This window comes from Terrapene carolina, unplaced genomic scaffold, assembly GCF_002925995.2.
Source record: "Terrapene carolina triunguis isolate 2854851 unplaced genomic scaffold, T_m_triunguis-2.0 Scaffold113, whole genome shotgun sequence".
Lineage (NCBI taxonomy): Eukaryota > Metazoa > Chordata > Testudines > Emydidae > Terrapene > Terrapene triunguis.
The window spans coordinates 17,175,444-17,194,098 of NW_020664464.1; the positions used below are offsets into that span (position 1 = coordinate 17,175,444).

Genomic DNA, 18,655 nt, shown 5'->3' on the forward strand with positions numbered 1-18,655 from the left:
AGAAATTGAGGAGGCAGAGAGGGAACAGAGGTTGCTCCCACCTCCTCAACATGCTTCCCAAACACATCTCCCCCAATCCCACCTAAACTGTCCCCTGTGATACTCTTTTGCCTCCCCTCTCCCACCCCAGCCTGGTGTCCTGGTTTTTCACTTTGAAAATGTGGTCCCTTTAATCCTGGTGCAGTTGTACACAGGTAATTAGGAAATGACTGTGACATGGGCTTTTTTACTTTAAGTGTTTCTGTTTTGGTCTAGGGTAACTTTGGCAGTGTCGAGATGTGCCGGTATGACCCACTACAAGACAATACTGGAGAGGTGGTGGCTGTAAAAAAGCTACAACACAGCACAGAAGAGCACCTACGAGACTTTGAAAGGGAAATTGAAATCCTTAAATCCTTGCAGCACGATAACATTGTTAAGTACAAGGGAGTGTGCTACAGTGCCGGTATGTAAAGCGTTTAACATAGAATCATAGAACTGGAAGGGACATCGAGAGGTCATCTAGTCCAGTCCCCTGCACTCAAGGCAGGGCTAAGTATTATCTAGACCATCCTTGACAGGTGTTTGTCCTTCCTTGCGCTCACTGCTTATTAATCAAAACAAAGCCAGAACTCATTAAATGTTTTCATGTTGTTGGAATACATTTCCTGACTTTATCAGAGCTTTTATAGATGGCATAGCAAAAGAATCAGTGTCCATCATACAGTGCTTCATTAAGCCAAATGGACACGATTTCATCTAGTTAATCTGTTGCAGTTATAGACGACTATTCTCTGATAGCTTTTTTTAAAAGTAAAAATTGTAACTATTTGCAACTAATTACACTGTAAAGTACAGACAAAAGTCCATGTAGAAAGTCCTGAAAAGTTCCATAAAAATGTGGGGGAACCTAAATATTTCTTCCTCTTTTTGTTTTTGACTCACTGCCGTCTCAGCAGAGTGGACTCCACTTCATGGACTTCCTCTATGAGAGGAGAATAGCCAGGGAACATTTTAGAAGCTTTAAAGTCATGGAGTGAAATCCTGGCTCTGTTGAAGTCAGTGGGATTTTTGCCATTCTCATCGGTAGCATCAGAATTTCACCCATGGTCTTTGCTTTAAAAAGCCTTGTTTTCAAACCAAAATGAAGGTTTTCAAGCTGTTAACATTGCTGACCAACTTGATGGCAGCTACCATCTTCACCTGTGTAGCGAGGTGGAACTTTAAAAGCTTAATTTCTGTTTTGTGTTGGCGGTGCTAGTTAAAGCATGAATCAAATATAACTTTGGACATACGGTAGTATTAGTCTCTTGCTTCAGAAATAAACATTTCCACTTCACCTTCACATGTATCTTAAGTAAATATCGTGGCTGTGCCTCAGCAGTAGCATAGTGTAGGTACACAAATTTGCATTTATGTTAATGTGGGTTTAAGTAGATAAATGCACATTGCTGGTCAGGCTAAAAGACAATAACTAAGCATTCACTGACACAGTGTTTAATTAAAAATATGTTCAGGGGTTAAAGAAATGTTTTAATGCATTTCTGTGATTGTGTCCCATTACAGTGCGGTAACAATTTGATTTATTTTAGGTAAATGAAAATGTGGAAGAAGATTGCCTTTATAAATTCTGATTTCAAAGAAAGCAGGACTAAATTGCTACGTAACTTCGCTCACTCATTTCTCTAATCAAAACCAGGATTAGTTGGAATTTAGTAGATTTGCTCTCACTTGCTGCCTCATTGGAGTAATTTTTTTCCCTAGGGCCTACAGACTTTGAACATTTTTGTTGAGCTTGTCTGTGGCCTCTCATCCTACCCTGCAAAGGAGGTCTTTGTTCTCTTGAGAGAAACCGATTAGTAATCTTTTCCTAAAAGATGATAGTATAACGATAGCCTGCTGTGCTCAGGAAGAAATCCCCCCCCCCCCCCTCCCCCCCCCCCCCCCCCCCCCCCCCCCCCCGCACTGCATACTGTTGGGTAGGTGTATTAGTATTGAGATTTGTTTCTTCTTCTGAAGCAACAGATATTGCCTGATACTGGAACAAGATAGTGTATTTCATGAACAAATGAACTGAGCCAGTATGGCACACTCAGTTTGTGAACTACAGAGGGCATTAATATTCATTCAGTGATCCAGGCACAATATTTGACTCACTGTCCACCTGTGACAGTGACTTCCAGCGGCTGAATGTGTGCTATGTGAAATAGTGTTTCATTTTAGTCTGCGTGTTCTTGCTATTTACTTCACAAATGATGTATTATGGAACAGAGTAAAACTGAGAGACTGATCAACTTTCATTATGCTCCTTCCTTAGAAAATAGTTGGAGAAAAATTGTCTGCTGTGGAACCTCTTAAAAAGGGCCTAAATCTATTTCATTGTCAGTTTTTTGGGCTTAGCAGAATTTATTGCAGAATCTTGTGCTATTTAAAGTGTACTCTAGATAAGGCACTTGAGTATTTCTGGGTATAAAATTGCTGGTAAACTAATAGAGAATTCTCCTTCGCTCCTGTGACTGTTTCTTCAATTATGGAGTCATTAGTTTGCTCTAGGTTGAATGCGTCTGTTTGTATATTTATTTACTTTACTAGAAAAGTGTCCAGCTCTGAGAATTTGAGGTTTGAGAGAGAGAGGATGTCTAGGTATTCATAGAAGACAATGTGTACATACACACCACACAAAATCCATGTGTTTTGCTCAGTTCATTGTGTGCATTCTGGGCATGTTGGCACTGTGTAAAATAAAACATCGATCAAATTTTAGAAGTTCTTTCTCTCAGATCTTCTCTACGCTGGAAAAATACATGGTGTTTACTAATGTGATTTTAAACATGTAGACAGGGACAAATATGTGTTTAATATTGTGTTCATTAACATGATACTCTTTCCTATTGACTTCACTTCAGTTCTGCATGGTTGCAGTGGTATGCTCGTGCATTGTCCATTGCAAAATTGAGGCTTTATTTGCTGTGTGGCTGGGACCCCTGAGCATACCCATGTAACTGGATTGTCACTCCTACTTCTTTCCAGCTCCATGGGGTGTCTTACTACATGGAGTGTCTTGCCCCATGTGCTGTTGGTGGCACTCTATGTATGACCTCCTGACTTTGTATTCCCTGCTGAGATGTTGTGCCGTAATGATTCCAGATTTCTCAGGATGCACTGATACAAACATGGTTGGGCATTGTGATAGTATGAACGTGCAAACATATCTGACACATAACTGTGTTGTGTCCTGCTCTGTGGACATAGTTCAACTTTGAGTTTATTGTATCTAGGTCAGAGGAGGGTGTCATGACCTGGTTACAAAACCAGGGTGGTACATATAGTGCAGATGGGGCCAAGGTTAAAACTGCAAATCAATCCATCTTATTTCCAATTAGAGTAAGAATGTGGTGTGATACAGGCTATGTAAGACTGTTCTGAACTACACATGTTCTGATGGAGCAAGAATAGAAGAGCCTTCAGGGTGAAATATTTAAATATTTTCAGCACTGTTTACTAGTAAATTTATTTGCAGATATATATAATTATTTGTATTAAGAAATGACAAAAATCTAACCTTATATTTTGTATGTATTTAAAAAGGTCGTAGAAATCTGAGATTAATCATGGAATATTTACCATATGGAAGTTTACGAGACTATATCCAGAAACACAAGGAGAGGCTGGATCACAAGAAACTTCTGCAGTATACGTCTCAGATATGCAAGGTAAGAAAACCTATAGATGCTGTTAACAATGTACATACCTGCAGTCTGTTAGCAGTGCTTCCCTCTAAAGAATGTTTATTGTTATATTGATTAGAAATGCCTGATTCAGCAAATAAATGTTTGTTTTCATTGTCAACACTGGTTCACCATTTGTGAGTAGAACGGAGTAACTAGATGTCCTCCTTCTCATAGGGTGACCCCTCATCTCAGAAAACTAATCACCTTTTTGCTTGTTCTAAGCTAGGTTGGTCAAATGTCCTCTTAGATATTGGTGTTATGTGCTTCTTATTGCGTGAAAGTAAAGCATTCTGTAGTACATGCCAGTATACTCTTTAGTTGATAAAGATGTGAGCTGCAACAGAAGCACTGAAGCTTGCCTGTCTGCTGACTCAGACAGAAAGCATGCCATCACTTCCACTTAGTTTGTGTTTGAAGCCATAAGGGCTAGAAGCTTTTTTTTTTTTTTTAATAAAAGCTTAGATTAGATTTTCCAGAAGCTGATGACACCTAGGTATGCTTTCTATTCATCGTGTGCTAGCAGTTTTTTCAAGATCTGGTTGTTCAACTATAATAGTACCATCCTTTCCATTTTCTGATCTTTTCTCTCACATCAGTATTTTAACCCATGTTTCTTTGCTCCCCTGTCATCTCTTCTGTCCCTCCCTTTTCTCCGTCCCATTATTTCCTAAGCCTCATGGCTTGTAGCTGACACTTTGCAAGCCCTCTGCTATGAAAATCAGCACTCCCAGAGGCAGCTCTTCTTGTGACTAATGAGGATGCTTTTGTAGATGCCAGTTAGTGCAGCAGGAGCCTGTTGTGTGGTGGCAAAGTGCAGGAATCTGTGTGCAGTTCTGCAAAGTGCTGGGAGGTAGCGGAACAGGGAGGGGGACTGGCCCTGGGTGAGTTTCCCTCCTCTGGATCCTGCTTTGTGAAGTTCTTGATACACTTTTGATCTCTCCTGAACTAGCTTTGGAACCATTTGTCATTTTTTGAAGTGTGAATATTTTTCCTTTATACTTAAATTTAATTTAAACTCTTCAAGAGCCCACACTGAGCAAGCAACAAATGATGTACACAGTAGCACTGTGACCAAAACTGGCCTTTCGGGCCCTACAAAGCCCAGCTATGAGCCCCTTGGATTTGGGGGCAACTAGAAATATAAAGGAGAATCTTCTCTTTTTTTTTTTTTTTTAAATTAAACTTCTAGCTAGTTCTGTTGCAGAGATAACTTTGCAAATATAGATGATATAAACCAATTATTAGGTTGAAAAGAACAAGCACTTGGGGTCCAGGCTCCACTTCTGCAGCAGGAGGCTGGTGGGACCTACAGATTCACCCACACGCATGCTTTTTACGTAAAATGAGTTAATAAACTTTGGAATATGTCTGAGAATTCTCTCTAACCCTTCCTCAGCTCTGAAAGGCAGCGCTTTGCTCATGGGTATGATGGTCGTGGATGTTTGGGGAATGGGGAGTGGTGGCACAATTATTTTTAAGCCCTGGCCAGAATGCAGAAGCTGGCTCTGATTGCAACACAATGTTGAGAGAGGAACTGCAGAAATCGTACTTTACCGACTCTGTCTTCTAATTAGGAAAAAGATTGGAGCTAATCACTGTAGGCAAAGTTACTGTTCTGGGGTGAGATTTTGTACCTGCTGTTTTTATTTATGCAGCTGTTCTTTTGGTCTAAAAACGTATTCCATTAAAAGATCCAAGGAGTTACTTCTTTTTTTTTTAATGTTGGTCTGGAGTTTTCAAAACTACTTCTCCTTGTCCTTTTCTGTTTATTACCTGCTGAAATGTCAATGGATTTATATAATGCTGGATCTTGTCACCAGTGACATTTTTTTCTGGACACTTTCAGTCTTGAGGGAAGCTAAAAGATAGTGAAGACATTGGATTCAGGTTCCGTTTGGCAGAGTAAGACTGCGGCCCATACTTTCCTCTCAATATGTGCATGACTCCCATTAAAATTAATGGAAATAAAAGGGACACATCGCTGGACAAATATATACCATGTGGTGTTACGTGGCAAATAAATAATAGGCCCCTATGACAGCCCTGATTCAAATAAATCAATCTCTTGTGCATTTTATAAATCATAAACCATGGGGTTGTTTTCAGCCGAAGACTTAGAGGTAGAGGAGAATAGCATTTCCATTTACAGTGTCTGAAAGATAGGGAAATAGCTGCAAAGGTGGTATTCAGAAACAATACCAGTTTCCCAGTCCAGTGGCCTGACTGAGGAATCGGGACAGCCATGGAAGAAGCCAGGATTTGAGAGCGATGTCCGGTCTTGTGATGGAAACTAGGCATGTCATGGAAGGGGCATATATGGATTTTAGGGCAAAAGTGCCAGCTCTAACATTGTTAATGTGCCATCCACAGCGAGGCATTAAGAGCTTGCATCTGAGGGCATCAGGCTATCCTTCCGCCTGGCAGCAAATAAAGTACTGGTACACAATGGTGCCATCTAGTGGTATAAAGAAAATAAGGAAAAATCTGTTCAAAAAGATTGACAGAAGTCTGGGGCATAATTTGACTTCTTGGGGGGGGCATCTTTAGTTCGGCCAAAGGGGCTATGTGTGGAGGGGCAAATTATGCATCTGTTTGAGGTTTGCAGTTTCGGGGGGAAGCAATGCCCGCCTGTCCTCCCTCCAAACTATGCCCATGTTCCCCCCTCTCATATTTCATCAGTGACAAAAGGAATAGGCACCATAGCCAAACTGCTTGCTCCTGTAGGAGGTTTGACATCTGGGGAGCAGCAACATCAGAAAGAATGTCTTATTCAAGGCAGCATTGGTCATAGGTTGTCCCTACTCGGAGTATGAGAGAGAATGTTTGTGATGGTGAATGCTAGTGGGGATGTGAGGAAGATCACACAGGTTGTGGGGATCAAAAAGGATGATAAAATAGAGCTGGATAGAGCAAGCAAAGGAGAGAAGGGGAAGCAGAGCCAAGATTGGCAGTCAGACGGGGCTGGCTTGGTTGGCACTTTGTGTTATCATGCCAGAAACTTAGCCTGGCTTTCATTCTCCCTGGGCTAATGGCTGGAGGTCTGCTAGCACAGACCTGTATCTCCCCCAGAGAGGGAGATACAGGAGCTGCCCTTCTCAATAAGCTAGGAGTAATGTTGCTGGGCTCAGAGGAGGGTCCAATCCAGCTCCCCTCAGCTAAGGAAATTTACTGCACCTTGAAGCATTAAGAAGCTCTCTCCAAAAAAGATAGGCATTCAGACAAAAAAGCTTGCTATTCTTCCTGTATTTCGTTTAAACTCTCTGAACCAAATTCACCACTGCCATAGACAAATATGACTGCATTTAAATTGATGAAATTACAGCCACTTATGCCAGTGCTAAATTTGGCCCTGTATCTCTATTGAGTTTTAATAACAATTATTTAATTTGTGTATTATCTTCACACTTAGGGCATGGAGTATCTGGGCACAAAAAGGTACATTCACCGGGATCTAGCAACGAGAAACATCTTAGTGGAGAATGAGAACAGAGTTAAAATTGGGGACTTCGGACTGACAAAAGTCCTGCCACAAGACAAAGAATACTACAAAGTGAAAGAGCCTGGAGAAAGCCCTATATTTTGGTGAGTTTTCATTTGCTTCATGAAACAAGGCCGGGTGTTTGTAGTGCACAGAGCTGGATTTTATTGCACTGAAAGATACTAATATTTTTGTTTGTTGCGGAGTCTAAAAGGCAAAGTCCGTAGCTTTGGCTCAGCATAAAACGTGTCACACAGGATTTTAGTTACTGTATAGAAATCTGTAAATGTGGATATTTTCAAGCTGTTCTCATGAAGTAGTTGTTAATCTGTGTATTCTAGCTGTTTTTTTAATTCTCTAATACAATAACTCCTCACTTAACGTTGAGTTATGTTCCTGAAAAATGCGAGTTTAAGTGAAACGATGTTAAGCGAATCCAATTTCCCCATAAGAATTTATGTAAAGGGGGGTGGGGGGATTAGGTTCCAGGGGAATTTTTTTTTTGCCAGACAAGGCATTCTATACATTTTAAACAATTTTAAAGAAGCAATTTAATACTACAATCATCACTGCTGAGTATGAAGCTTGGTTGAGGTGGTGGAGTCAGAGAGTGGAAGAGGATGGATTGTTCGGCTGCTCCTTTTGCTGTTCTTGCAAGCACCGGAACTGACGTTGCCGGGGACAGGAGGCTCAACCCTCGGCCCATCCACTCCACCCCTTCCCCCAAGCCACCACCCTTGATCCGCCTCTTCTCCCCCCCCCCCACCTTCTCCCCCTTTACTTCGCACGCTGCGTCCTCACTCCTCCCCCCTCCCTCCTCTCCCTTCTGAACGCTGCAAGCCAGCTGATTGCCGCTCCTCCCTCCTAAATGCCGCAAGCCAGCTGATTGACGCAGGCAGGGGGAGGAGGGGGAAGGTGCTGATCTGTGGGGTCTGCTGGCGGGTGGGAAGCGCTGCGGGGGGGGAGGGCGTAGGGAGGCTGCCAGCTGTGGAGAAAGCAGGCAGTCAAACAACATAATAGTGGAGCATTGCACAACTTTAAATGAGTATGTTCCCTAATTGCTCAGCACCTAACAACATTCACCAGGACGACTTTAAGTGAGGAGTTACTGTATTGATCAGCAAAGGTGCTAAAAGGTTGAGAAGTTTTAAAGGAATGTGAAGAATGTTCTCCAAAGAAACCCATCTCAGTGGACTGGATTTGCAGTTCTTGTAACCAGATAGAAGTTCTCACATGGCTTTAAAGTTTTCAGCCTTTGAGGTACTTGTAGGTTGAGCATTCATATCTGCCTTCCTGATATCTTAGACAGCCTCTTGCATACCAAGGTCCATGTCTTCTGACCACATTCAGCAGAGTTTCTCCCTGGACAGTGAGAGTAGAAGCTAATGTTCAGGTGAGGGATGAGTTTTCAGAGTATGTCTAAGTCATCCAGAGTCTCCAGGACACACTGCAAAGTCCTCCTCTTTGATAACACTTTTCTGTAATAATCAGATAGATGCTTTTAAAAAATAATCTAGAATCAGAGTCTCCTTTTAACTAGGGAAGGGAAAAGAGAAGACTCTGTGTAGACATTACGATACTATGGAGATGGGGACCATAGGAAATCTTAATATAGATGCATGTTTATGTGAAAGAGCTTAATTTACTTGTACTCTTGAGCAGAGTGCATGCTATTTACATGAGCTGTACTTGTCAACTTTAAGCACTCTAGAAATGTTATACTCTAAAGAAGAGAGTTGAGAATATGTGTTCAACATACATAGATATTAGATTCTTGAGTACCGGGACAGGGGGGCTTAAATGAGAACAGAGTCAGTTGGCATGAGCCAAAGCACAATGACATTGATGGAAAGACGCTCATTGACGTCAATGGCCTTGGGTCAGGCTCTTCACACGAGAGGGTTTTTTGTGTTGTTCATCATATTGTATAAGTAAGGCATTCTGAGTACACCGCTGTAGAAACCGAAATCAGGAAGATTTAAATAATTTTTTAAGAAGTAAAATAAAGCATAGATACAAGTGATGGTAATATAATAAAATGCAGAGGTATTAACGTCTGTAAACATGTAATAAGAAAATCTACTCATGACATGTTTTAGGTTTGTCAAATTAAGATGCCTTAATCCTAAAAAAAAAAAAAAAAAAAAAAAAGGTGCAGAAGGATGTCCCTTTTTTCCTTCTATATTAACTTTGCTGATGTTTCCCATGACTTTTTGATACAGGTATGCTCCAGAATCTCTGACAGAGAGCAAGTTTTCTGTGGCCTCTGACGTGTGGAGCTTTGGCGTGGTCCTGTATGAACTCTTCACATATATTGAAAAGAGCAAAAGCCCTCCAGCGGTCAGTGCATAGTTACAGCTTTCTGAAGTTCCTTCTCTCATGAGCTTAACTAAAAATTTAGATCGTACATAGATCTAAATCGATAGTTATTTACCGTTCCTTTTATGCTGAGAATTGGATTTTCGTAATGCAGCATGCAGTTATAGGATGAAATATACTGAAAACCCACTAGTACCAAGGCATAAAATGTTAATTGGGGTAAAAAATTATCTGACATCTGTAAAAGCCGTAGCCATACTAGGGTTCATAACTGTATGAAACAGTTTTAAAATACTCAAATGTCAGACTTTCCCATACTAAAGCCTCAAGTATGACTGACACATCTTAATGCTATTTGCAACCATTTCTAAGACCCTTCTTAGCTACAGCATTACAGTGGGAGCTCATGTTCCATTGGTTGCCTACCATGACCCCTTAAATCTTTTTCAGAATCACTGCTTTCCATGATACAGTACCTCATCTTATAAATATGACCTGTATTCTTTGTTTCTAGATGGTATGACCTTACATTTGATTGTGTTAAAATACATGGTGTTCACATGAGTCCACCTTACCAAGCAATCCAAGTTGGATGTATAACTGTCCCCATCATTATTTACCAATCCCCCAACTTTCGTGTCATCTACAAATTTTACCAGCAATAATTTGATATTTTCTTTCAATCATCAATAAAGATATTAAATAGCAGTGGGCTGAGCACAGATCCCTATAGGAGCCCACTAAAAACTCCCCCATTGGATTAGTCCCCCTTTTACAATTAATTTTTGTAGTCTATCAGTTAACCGGCTTTTAATCCATTTATATAGGCTACGCTGATTTTGTATAGTGCTAATTTTTTGTCCGAACATCATGCGCAACTAAGTCAGATGCCTTACAGAAGATTATCTGTTATGTCTACACATTTACCTTTACCAACCACATGTGATTTCATCAAAAAACTATATTACATGTGTTTGATGAGACCTATTTTCCACAAAACCATGTTGATTGGCATTCATTATGCTACTATCCTTTAAATTCTTTACTGATTGTGTCCCATACCAGCCTTTCCATGATTTTGTTTGGGGTTGATGTGAAGCTAACTAGCCTACAATGACCTTAGTCATCCTGTTTTACCCTATTTAAATATCAGCATGACATTAACCATCTTCCAGTCCTCTGGAACTTCTCCAGTGTTCCAAGATTTGTTAAAATATAATATTAATGCTTCAGAGAGATCCTCAGCCAAGTCTTTTATTACTCTTGGCTGCACACTGTCTTTAAATTTAAAAATGTTTAACTTTAAATAGTTGCTGTTCAATATCATCCCTAGTTACTGATGGAATAAAAAGTATTTCATTGTCACTCTAAGATATGAAGACATCATCCTGGTTCTTTCGGAATGCCTTATCTGCATCATAATTACTACCTTTATCTAGTTTATCCTTATCTAGAGTATCCTTAACGCTATTGTCATAGATTTTTCAAAACCAAAAAAAAAAAAAAAAAAAATTCAATTCAAAGTGTTATAAAGTATAATAACTTTTACATGAATAAAAGTTGGCTTTGTGTTTCAGGAATTCATGCGCATGATTGGTAATGATAAACAAGGGCAGATGATTGTATTCCATTTGATAGAGCTTTTGAAGAACAATGGACGGCTGCCGAGACCAGATGGATGTCCTGATGAGGTATTACTATTAATTTTTTTGTCTTAACATTGGATCAGCCAGGGTGAATATATAGTAAATATAAGCTCTCTGTTCTGTGATGCCTGGGTTATTGAAGAAACATCAGTTACACAGGATGCATAGTCAAACACAGTAGAACATTGTGCTGCTATTTTATGGTAGTTATAAGACCAAGTAATTATCAAACATTCAGCTCCTGCTTCTTAGTATGGCAATCTGTCAATAACCTAGATGTAAAAATGTTGCTGAATATCTCTGGATAGGTTACCTGTGACCTATTATAATAGATGCACAAGCAGACTTAAGTTCAGAATTGCAAATTTAATAAGGCCGTTGGGAGATTAACAGACAGTCTATTAATGTATCTGGCTGGCATCTTGTAATATAAAAGGAAAAAACTATTAATGCAACCTTCAAACTGAAAAATTTAAATCTCAAAAAGTCAAGAAATGCAGAAGTTCTAGTGGTCACAGTCACATTAACTTGGCTGCATTGCACATAGAAATTTTACAACATAAATGGTAACACATTAAGCTACCTATTGTAACCTGAAAAATAGGAATAGAGAATACTACATATTAGCATCCTAGTTAAGATTTCAACAGTATTATTAAACTTTGCATTTCATGACTCTTGTGACTTTAACTATACAGTCTTATTATTAAACAGTTTTTTTGCATTTAATTTCCAGATTTAAAAAAAAGCTTGTGTTTTGCTTGATTATTTCTCTTCCCACTGCAAATTTAGGAATGCACATACTTGTTAGGGAGGAGTCTGGCCTAATTCTGCAAAGATTTACATACCTGCTTAACTCTAAATACATAAGTAGTCCCATGGGGAGTAGTCAGTGGAACTCTGTTCATGTACGTAAAGTTAAGAATGTGCATAATTTTTGATAGGATTGAGCCTTGTATTGTAATTGTGTTCGTTTTATACACACATTAAAAATAAATGTTCAGAAGTGGCTTCTGAATTTGTGCTTGCATTTTTGTTTGTATAACTAATTGTTTTTGCATGCAAACCCCTTATCTGAGAACACAAACTCATCATGTATTTTGCCAGATGTCTTAGAAATATTCTACTTATATATATATTTTAATTGCTTCTATTTTTGTAACCTTCCACTTCTTAAGCCAGGCTATCACAACTCAAACTGTTCAGGCCTCAAGGAAAGAAGAAGAAAAAATTCATTACATTTTTAGAATTTTCTCCAACTTATCTCAAAAATAATGTCAACATTTCAAGGTCAGGTATTACATATCCTACCAGAGCAAGATGCAAGTGCTTTTTCACAGTAAGAAACTGTGATTCTCTCCCATTTAGCCCCCTGATGGATTACAAGCTATTTTTTTTAAAAGGAATGTTTCTAACTCCATTTGGAAATGGGTACAGGGTCTTCACTGCTTCGAGGATCTACCCAACTTTTTTCCCCACAAACTCAAAGCCCTGCTATTATAATCACTCCTCTGGTAGAGCAAAGCTAGATGCCCTCACTCACTGCTTCTGCTTCCATGAATCAAAGAAAGTGATTAGTGAGACATGAGCTGATCATTCAGTCTCTGCAGCACTGTGACCCATAGGCGCCAACTCTGTTGGTGCTCCAGGGCTGGAACACCCACGGGGAAAAATTAGTGGCAGACAAGCTCCCTTCCCTCCCCCCCCCCCCCGCGTGCCCCGCCCCCCCCCCCCCCCCTCCCCCCCCCCGTTTCCCCCCCCCCCCCCCCCCAAAGGGGGGTTGGCCGGCCCGGGGGGGGGGGGGGGGGAGGAGCAGGAACATGGCGTGCTCAGGGGAGGAGGCGGGGCAGGGATTTGGGGAAGAGGTTGGAATGAGGGCGGGGAAGGGGTGGAGTGGGGGTGGGGCCGGGGGCAGAGTGGGGGTCGAGCACCCACGGAAAACAGGGGAAGTCAGCGCCTAGTGTGACCCCCCCGCATTGCTCAGAAGCAAAAGACTAATTCAGATCCCCTTCCGGCAGCTACTACCCTGTGACAGACCCGCTTCAAGTATTTAAAACCAGTTGAAGTTTCTATGTATGTAATACTAATTCTTCTTTGAGTAGTATCCCTCTGGGTGCTCCACTTCAGGTGCACATGTATCCCACACACCTTTGATCGGAGATTTTCATTAGCAGTGTCGGTTTGACCCACACATGCGCTGCTGGTATCCTTGTGCCCCACACCGAAGCTATATCAGGCCGCATAGGTGAACATCCTCAGTTCCTTCTCAAACGCTTCTGCCTGACATGGAGCTTAAGTATTGTGAGTGCCTCAGCTGGTTGCTGAGTTCGTTCTGTTTAGTTTAGTTAGGGTTTTGTTATTTTTTTAGTAGTAGTAGTTAATTACTTGTTATTGAAATATTCTTTAATTTCCTCTGGAGAAATCCTCCCTGTGAGGGGCGTGTCCAGCTCACTGAGGTTTAAATGTTGCCTCACATGTAGAAAGGCTTTCCCTGTCAGCAATGGACCCTCTAAGTACGTTCACTGTCTGGGAGAGTCACACATCCCACAGAAGTGTCACTGCTATTTAGCCCTCAAGTCCAAGGCACAGAAGAACTGGGAAATCAAGCTCCATCTTAATGATGGAGCGCTCCTTTCACCCCGTTAGATGGGACTAAATCATTTCATAAATCTCCTAGACTGTTTATTTCCTTTGCAGATAGCTCTAAAGGATGTGCTATTTCTACCCAAAGACAACTGAAATGGATTTCTGGGTGTATTATAGCTTGTTACAGGGCTGCCAACATTCCACCCCTTACGGTCGTTCAGCTCACTTGACGAGGTCATAGTCTACATCTGTGGCTCTACTTTAAAATGTCCCAGTATCTGCCGTCTGCAGAGCTGCTACATGGTTTTTGGTACATACCTTCTCCAGGCACTGCGCCTTAGTCAGTGCCTCTAGAGCTGATGTGGCAGTTGGCAATGCAGTTCTTCCCTCTGTGCTGGACTCTGTTCTGAAACTCTCTCCTGCTTCTGGCGCACCCCCAGGGACACTACTCGAAGAAGACAGAGGGGTTACTCACGCTGTGCAGTAACTATAGTTCTTCGAGATTGTGGCCCTATGGGTGCTCCTTTACCCACCCTCTTTCCCCTCTGCTTCAAAGTTTCCTTCTGAGGCTTGGTGGTGTAGAAAGAACTGAGGGTGGTTTGCCTGCACAGCCTGCTATAGCCTCAGTTCAGGGTACAAGTATGCATGTGTGAGCTACATGGACGCTGCTAATGAAAACCTCTGATCAAAGGCCCGTGAGGTGCATCCGCATCTGAAGTGGAGCACCCATAGGGGGACACATCTTGAAGAACTATAGTTACTGCACAGGGTGAGTAACCTCTCTTTTCTGATGTCTTCCCCAGATTTATGCCATCATGACAGAATGCTGGAACAATAACGTAAGCCAGCGTCCCTCCTTTAGGGAGCTTGCAGTGCGAGTGGATCATATAAGGGACAACATGGGTGGATAAGAGAACTGAAGTTTGTTCAGAGGACATATTGGAACACAGAACAAAGTCTGCCCTTTGGGTTGCTGTGGATTATACACATCCATCCATCTATCTTTATTGTGGGCAAAACGTGTGTGCAAATATCCTATCAGAATCTGCAAACTGTGAGGAATTCTGTTCATTTTCTTCATCAGGATACATTTGCTACTACAAGGACATGACAGTGAAATACTTTAATAGAAAGTGGATTATTTTTCTAAATAGTGTCCTAATATGTGGTCAATTAGCATCACCAGTATTTGCCTTACTTGGCAATGCAAAAAAAGAGTGACTTACCACTTTGGTAGGGCTTTTAGGGAGACGAAAAGACTGAATGCATTTCCTTGCCAAGATGGAGATGCACAGAATATATTTTTAGTGTTTTCACACTGAATGTATAGCAACTTGGCATCCTGTGTAGTGTGTTGCACAAGGGCTTGTGCTTTATTAATATAGTTTTATAATTTCATTGTCAATGAAGAATTGGCTTCTCTGTAGAACAAATTGAAGGAGGTTAGATAATTTACTAAGCAACTTTCAATGTGCCTGTTTGAGTCCATTATTAGCCAGCGATACACGCAGAGGTATATGTTAGGCTGTTGTGTGATGTACTGTAAATATTTTTAGGGAAAGGGAACAAATATTTAGTTCTATTTGTACAGCAACCCCTCTCCCCCCAAAAAGTTAAATTGAAATGGACAAGCATAAAAACAGCACAATCTATTTTCCTACTTTCCCCCTATGTATCTGTTGCGGAAGTGTTGGGTTCTCTCCACATTTTATAAAAATACAGGCAGCAAGTGGAATTGAAGCTGCTTCAGATAAAGCAATGATTTCAGTGGGCCACTTCTGAGAATGAGAATGCTAAACACGTAATTAACCTTATTACATGCTGCTCTTTTGTCTGTCTGACTTTGTAACCTTCATGTGATGATGAATTTAACTATAAATAAGGATTCTGCTTTGGGGGTTGAACTAAAAATAGAAAATACCTCCAAATCCACAATTCAGTATTAGGATTAACAATGCCCTTCTGCCCCCACTCCCAAAAAGGAGTTTACAACAAAACTATCAGCTATCTTACCAGGACTGCTTGCTGATGGAGTTGTACCATCCCATCCCCTATTTCTTTCCTTTGATAAAACCCCCAGGTTTGGGAGAAGGAAATATCAGTGAGATTTCCCATGCAGAAATTCCTCCACATCAGTCTGAGGTTTAGGAACCAGGATTTGCCACCCTGCAAACAGGCCCAGGCCCCACCCTCAGAATTCTGTGGGATCTGCATGAAGCCAGAACCACCTGCACAGAGTCCCTGTACCATGGCTCGGTACTTCCAGTAGTTCTGGCCTCAGTCCCTTTAACATACATCAAGGAGCTGTCGAGAAAAGATAAATACAGCTCCAGGCTCAAATGCCCTTTTTGGGGGACCCATGCACTCCTTCTCTCTGGTCCATTGCAGACCCACATAGAAGGGGTATACAATCTGTTGAGGTTAACTGAGGCCCCCTACCCTGTGAGGGAAGGAAGACCTGTGTATGGAGTGTCCCCTACATGCATATTTCTTGGGGGCACGATCCCCATTATCTCTAGCTGTAAGTCAGTGAATGTGGTGTTTTCTAATTCAAGCCATATGATCCTACTTGTTCTCTTAAAATACAGTAAATTGTAAACTAAATTTAACTCTAACTTGCCTTGTTAGAGTGGTTGTTCAACTTTGTTTTTGTTGAGCAAATCTCATTTTAGGAGCACCACAACTCAACCTTTGTTCTTCGTTCTAGATTTCTAGTCAAGTGGAATGTTCATTTTTAAATAAATTGACAGCAAATCAGAGAGACAGGAAAATTATTCACAAACATTAAGGGGCACAATAGTGCTGTCATAATGTAAAACTTATAGGAAGATTGTTTTTAAAAAGTACCTCAATTCTAACAATGCTTACCCAATATTCAGCTTAGCCCGGTGCCAGTCGGAGAATGTTTTGTGCCACTATGGGACACTCCTGCAGGTTTTACACAGGCAAGTCTTATGTTGACCAAAACCAGGGAGATTTTGCCAAGGGTAAGAAGTGCAGGATCAGGCCTTCTGTTTTGGAAATTATTTTACCAATAATTTATGCTTCTGTTGCCACGATGTTTGAAACACTTAAAGCGTTTTTTAAAAAGTAACTTCACCGTATATTTTTCAAGTGCATTTTTTCAAATCAGTACCTGTTGTTGCATTTCTGTACATTGTTTTGGACTTGATTTTAAAATAAGTTGTGCAAAAGATGTCTTTGCATTTGTAGAGTCTTAACTTTGTATGTTGTTTTGTCGGGGTTTTGTTTTGTTTTGTTTTTTTGGTAACCAAACAAAATATTCTAGCTTTACAAGCATTAAACAGCATTATTGCTGGAATGATAAATGCAGAAATCTAAAATTGCAGTGTATGACACTCAGTAACCCATACGGGTGGGATCCATGCAAGTACATAAGCACCTAAATCCCAGACTTAGGTGCCTACGTCCCTGGTTTAGGCACTTAAAGTCCCAGTTTTGGCTCCACTGCGATTCAAAAAATCCTGCCAAACTCTGTAGGCGCATGAACTCACTCGACACTGAAGTTTTTTAGAGTAAAAGTTCCCAAGGCACGTATGTTTCTTCTTTTGGCCATGTGCTGCCTCATTCTAGCTGACCAGATGCCTGTCTCCTATCTGAGCCCCAGTGTGATTCACTAACCAAGGAAAGACAGGCATTCAGATACCTAAGTTATGTGCAGGGCCTGATCCAGTAGGTAGGCTCAGAGCTTACTTATCAGATCAAGTCCCATTTGAAATCTAAGTACTGGACCCAGGGTCACGCACCTAGGAAGTTCTGAGTCCAGTCCCCCAGTTCCAAGCATCATTATTTATCAACAGTGCAATAGGAAAGAGCGAGGGAGCCTTACCTCAGACTGTCCCATAGCCCAGTGGTTAGAGGCATTCTAATAACTGGGCTATGGGAGACCCCTGTTCAAATTCTTTCTCCCCTTCTGGCAGAGAGGGGGGGATTGAACCTGGGTCTCCCACACCCTAGGTGAGTGCTCTAACCACTGGCTGAGAAGTTATACGGTGGGTGCCACCCTGCCATCACCACCATTATCTGTGGAGCGAGGCGGGTGCCTAACTGACTCCCTCAAGAAACACCTTAGGCGCCTAAGCCATCTAACTCCAGGTAGCAGGTTCCTGTTAATGGATTGTTACATAGACATAGGTGCCTCCCTGCAACCTGGATTTAGGTGCCTATCTCCAAGAGAGGGTGGGGCAGAGCTTAGCACAGACATCTCTAGTTGGTATCTCCCACTGGCTAGCTTAGGTGGCTCTCTGCCAAGTATGCTGGCTTTTGTGGCTTGCTCTCTGAGGCACCTGTCTCTCCCCAGTTGATTGTATAGGTGCCTAACTCACCTAACTGCTTGGTGGATCGCAGTGGTGTTCCTGTAATTTTCTAGGCGCTAAAAAATAAGGGTTGTGACGCTCAGCGTTGCAACACCTAAGTCCCTTCATTGATCCCACCGTAGGTTTCCAATATTTAATAGACACAGAATATAGCTTGTTTATGTAAAAATCTCAGGGACGTTTGTGTAATGCAATGAAGAGATCTTCCATACTGCTATTGTTTTCAAGTGAATAAAAGCCCTTTGCTTGTTCTAGTACAGTATGTCTGATTTCATACTCTATTTGATTTCATAAGTGTAGTGTTAGAACTTACAAGTTTTGAAGTTCTGTATTTTATTAAAAACATATTTTAAAAAGCATCTGTTTTTTTACTTTTTTATATTCCATTTTACTTTTTAGAGAAAAGCTACAAATTCACATCAAATTTTGTTTGTTCAGTTGGACAGGGGTAAATTAATCTATTGTAACAATTGTCTGTATTAAAGGCTTGATCCTGCAAGTTTTTGAGCATCTTGTAATCAGTGAAATCATTAGGAGCTAGCAGTGATTAGCACCTTCAGGAGTTATGCAACACCTTGC

General features: G+C 41.1%; 1 protein-coding gene across 2 annotated transcripts in view; it reads left to right on the forward strand.

Annotated features, from left to right (window-relative positions):
• The window catches only part of JAK2 (Janus kinase 2), a 139,966-nt gene extending 122,290 nt beyond the window's left edge, over positions 1 to 17,676 (forward strand). For both annotated transcript variants that reach the window (XM_026652354.1, XM_026652355.1), the window contains exons 19-24: positions 256 to 445; positions 3,568 to 3,692; positions 7,120 to 7,292; positions 9,411 to 9,528; positions 11,085 to 11,198; positions 14,543 to 17,676. In XM_026652354.1, the coding sequence (XP_026508139.1) occupies positions 256 to 445; positions 3,568 to 3,692; positions 7,120 to 7,292; positions 9,411 to 9,528; positions 11,085 to 11,198; positions 14,543 to 14,650 (828 nt within the window). In that variant the 3' untranslated portion in view covers positions 14,651 to 17,676. The remainder of the gene's footprint in view (positions 1 to 255; positions 446 to 3,567; positions 3,693 to 7,119; positions 7,293 to 9,410; positions 9,529 to 11,084; positions 11,199 to 14,542) is intronic.
• The last annotated feature ends 979 nt before the right edge of the window (positions 17,677 to 18,655 follow it).